Below are 2938 nucleotides of genomic sequence, written 5' to 3'. Positions count from 1 at the left end.
TGACCTGATTGACCCTGAAACACATGAACTTCGTGACCAGCAGCTTTGGTCTTGAGTAAAGCGCAGTCCCCATGGCTAAGAGCAGTTACGTGTGGAGCAAGGGTTCATGTGAAGTGCCAGAGAGGTGACAGACACAAGACGCTCGTGCTCAGTCAGTGTGCTCTCCAAACGGAGAGACAAAACCTTTTCATCTTCCCAGTTGTGCAAACCTCGTATCCACGGCCAACCCTAAACCTACTTCAATCACTTAGAGTGGTGTCAAGTCCCAGTTTTCCCCTAAATCAGTATCTGCTGTGGGCGGCCCGGCCCTCGGAACAGCACAGTAAGTATTAGTCACAGTTGGGACACTGAACAAGTAAACAATTAGTGGAACAAGATGCTGTCAAGTAGGGATCTATACGGGGAAGTGGGCAGGGTGGCGTGGAGGAGAGCGGCTATCGAGGGCAGGAAGGCCTTTCTCCAGAGGTGGCACTTGACCTCAGCTGAGTGATGAGAACAGCCTGGTGACGATCTGGAGTGAGGGAGCTCCGCGTGGAGGAAGTGGCAGCCCAGAGCCCTGGGCAGATGAGCCCAGTGTGTACGACCAGAGGCCAGGCCAGGGAGGCTGGAGTGTGGCAGCTGCAGGCAACGAGGCCGAGGGGGTTGGAGAGCCAGGGTCCAGGCTGTGAACAGGAGTGCATACTCTAATAATGCTTGTGGTCACTTGAAAGCGTCAGCGAAGCTGTTTCTTGCTCTTATCAGCAAGTGGTCTTTACAGAGATTTGTTTGGTGAGGAAGATCTGACTTGTGGATATTGGTCTTGACAGGATGTGCCAGACATCAAGCAGGACTCTAAAGGGACCTTTGCAGACTCCTGTGGACTTGGACACTGACTTGAAGCCTTGAATGATGGACTCTTTTCCCTCCTTCACAGGGAAGACCACTGGGATCCCCATCCACGTGTTTGGCACCGAGACTCACATGACAGCCATTGTAGGCATGGCCCTGGGCCACCGGCCCATCCCCAATCAGCCGCCCACTGCTGCCCACACTGCAAACTTCCTCCTCAACGCCAGTGGCAGCACATCGGTAGGTGTCGCGGCCTCTACCTTAAGGCCTGCCGTGCCATCTGTGTCGGCCCTCACACCATCATCCCATCCAGGACTTGGGACCCCCACTCTGTCCGTAGCCATTTGGGGACACTGGAGAAATGTCAGGGGAAGTAGTACATGGTTGGTGTCTGGATCTGTGGCAGCTTTTTTCTGCACCAGTCAAGTTAGTATAATGGAAAGACCAGAGGTTTTTAAATCAGTCCTGAGTTCAAATTCCGCTGAGGGAGGGACCTTGGCAGTTGTCGTGCACACCCAGAGCCTCAGTTCTCGCGCCTGTAGCATGGAGAAAATACTAAGTCCTATCTCAGAAGCTTGTTAGCATAGGGCTTTTGGAAGCAGCTTGTAAGAACAGTGCTGTACTTAGTTCTTGTTACCCGATTTCTTTGGGGCCTTAAGGACCAATGGCTTTTTTCCATTGCTACCTGTGACTCTTCCTCCCTCTCCTTGTCCCACCCCAGACTCCAGCCCCCAGCAGGACCGCGTCTTTTTCTGAGTCCAGAGCTGATGAAGTGGCACCTGCAAAGAAGGCCAAGCCTGCTGTGCCACAAGGTAACTCCCAGCGGTTTTGGACTGTCCCTGTTCCCCTTCCCTTTCCAGGCCCTGCTGGGCCAGCAGAGGTGATGGAAGGCGTTTGGGCTTTGCTGGGAGAGTGGAGTGGGCATCGTGCGTGGAATGGGAACAGACGTGAGGATGTGCTGAGCCCTCCCCACGGGCTCTCCTGGTGCTGAGGACCCACGCTGCACCTGGGCCACCTCATCCCCACTGTCTTCTCTTCCACGTCCTTCCTTCCTGTGGATGTGTGCGAGCTGGGCAGACAGGCTGCACAGGAGCCAGGGCTACAGAAGTCCCAGGAGGTGGGACGGTCTCCCAGACTCTACTCCTCAGTGGAGGGCAGGAGCCTGGAGCTCAGGATGGCACAGCAAGCTCCCATCCAGCGGTAGTGCCCACCCACCCCACCTTCCTGGGGCTCCTACAAAGACACTCCCTTCCTGTGAGTCCACCAGAAGAACACACGCTGTTCACCAAGCTGCTTATACTTGGCCTACTTCGTCTCCATCCTCTGATTCATCAAAGACGGGATCCCTGGCCGGCCAGCCCTTGGCAACCAGTGTTCAGTAACCAGAGTTAGTCACCACTGGGCTGGGGTGGCCCATGCACCCTCTCTTCCTGGTATAGACAGTGTGCCTAAGGCATTTTATGAACTAGTGACACTGGGTCTAGACACTTGAGATAGGAAGCCACTACCCTGCATTCCCCACACCCATTGCACAGAATGACAGGTCTAACCCCAGGCTGGTCTAATCATGTTATGCTTCATGGGGACAAAATGGGATTGGCATTAAGAGGCTGGGACCGGGCCAGCTGTCCCCTCAGAGGACATGTTCAGCGTACCCTCCTAGCCTTCATGCCCCTTCTGCCCCTCTCTCTGCCCACTTTGGTCCTTTGCCTTTCCTTGCTTCTGCTTTGCTGATGGGTGCTGTCTCCTCTTCTGGCTTTACTCCTCTCTCTTGTGGATTAGATGACAGATGGTAAGGGCATCAGCCCTGCCAGGCTTGTCCATGGGACCCTTCCCTGTTCCCACCCTCCTCCTCCAAAGCCTCTGGCCATCAGCAGGTCACTCAGTTGCCTTGGTCATTTTCTTTGACAGATTCAGTCCCAAGTCCAAGATCCCTGCAAGGTAGGACGCCCCTGCCCCGCCCGACTACATGTGGCTTGTTAGCGGGTTGCAGTCTTAACCGTGTGCTTTGTTTCCCCCTCCCCGGTGGGTTGCAGTGTTGTCTGGTATTCTGTCCCTGCCTTGGTGTGGCTTGCCCCCAAGTCCTAGTCTTTGCTATCCCTTCCTTCCC

The 2938-nt window shown here is 55.0% G+C and overlaps 1 protein-coding gene across 1 annotated transcript in view; it reads left to right on the top strand.

Annotated features, from left to right (window-relative positions):
* Window positions 1-2938, top strand: part of ACLY (ATP citrate lyase) — a 63955-nt gene that overhangs the window by 38957 nt on the left and 22060 nt on the right. Inside the window, exons 12-14 of the mRNA XM_019666996.1 lie at window positions 914-1068; window positions 1550-1640; window positions 2740-2930. Coding sequence (XP_019522541.1) covers window positions 914-1068; window positions 1550-1640; window positions 2740-2930 — 437 coding nt within the window. The remainder of the gene's footprint in view (window positions 1-913; window positions 1069-1549; window positions 1641-2739; window positions 2931-2938) is intronic.

Source organism: Hipposideros armiger, unplaced genomic scaffold (genome assembly GCF_001890085.2).
Source record: "Hipposideros armiger isolate ML-2016 unplaced genomic scaffold, ASM189008v1 scaffold_482, whole genome shotgun sequence".
Lineage (NCBI taxonomy): Eukaryota > Metazoa > Chordata > Mammalia > Chiroptera > Hipposideridae > Hipposideros > Hipposideros armiger.
The sequence above is the reverse complement of the archived record's forward strand: the minus strand, read 5'-3'. Positions and strand labels throughout refer to the sequence as shown.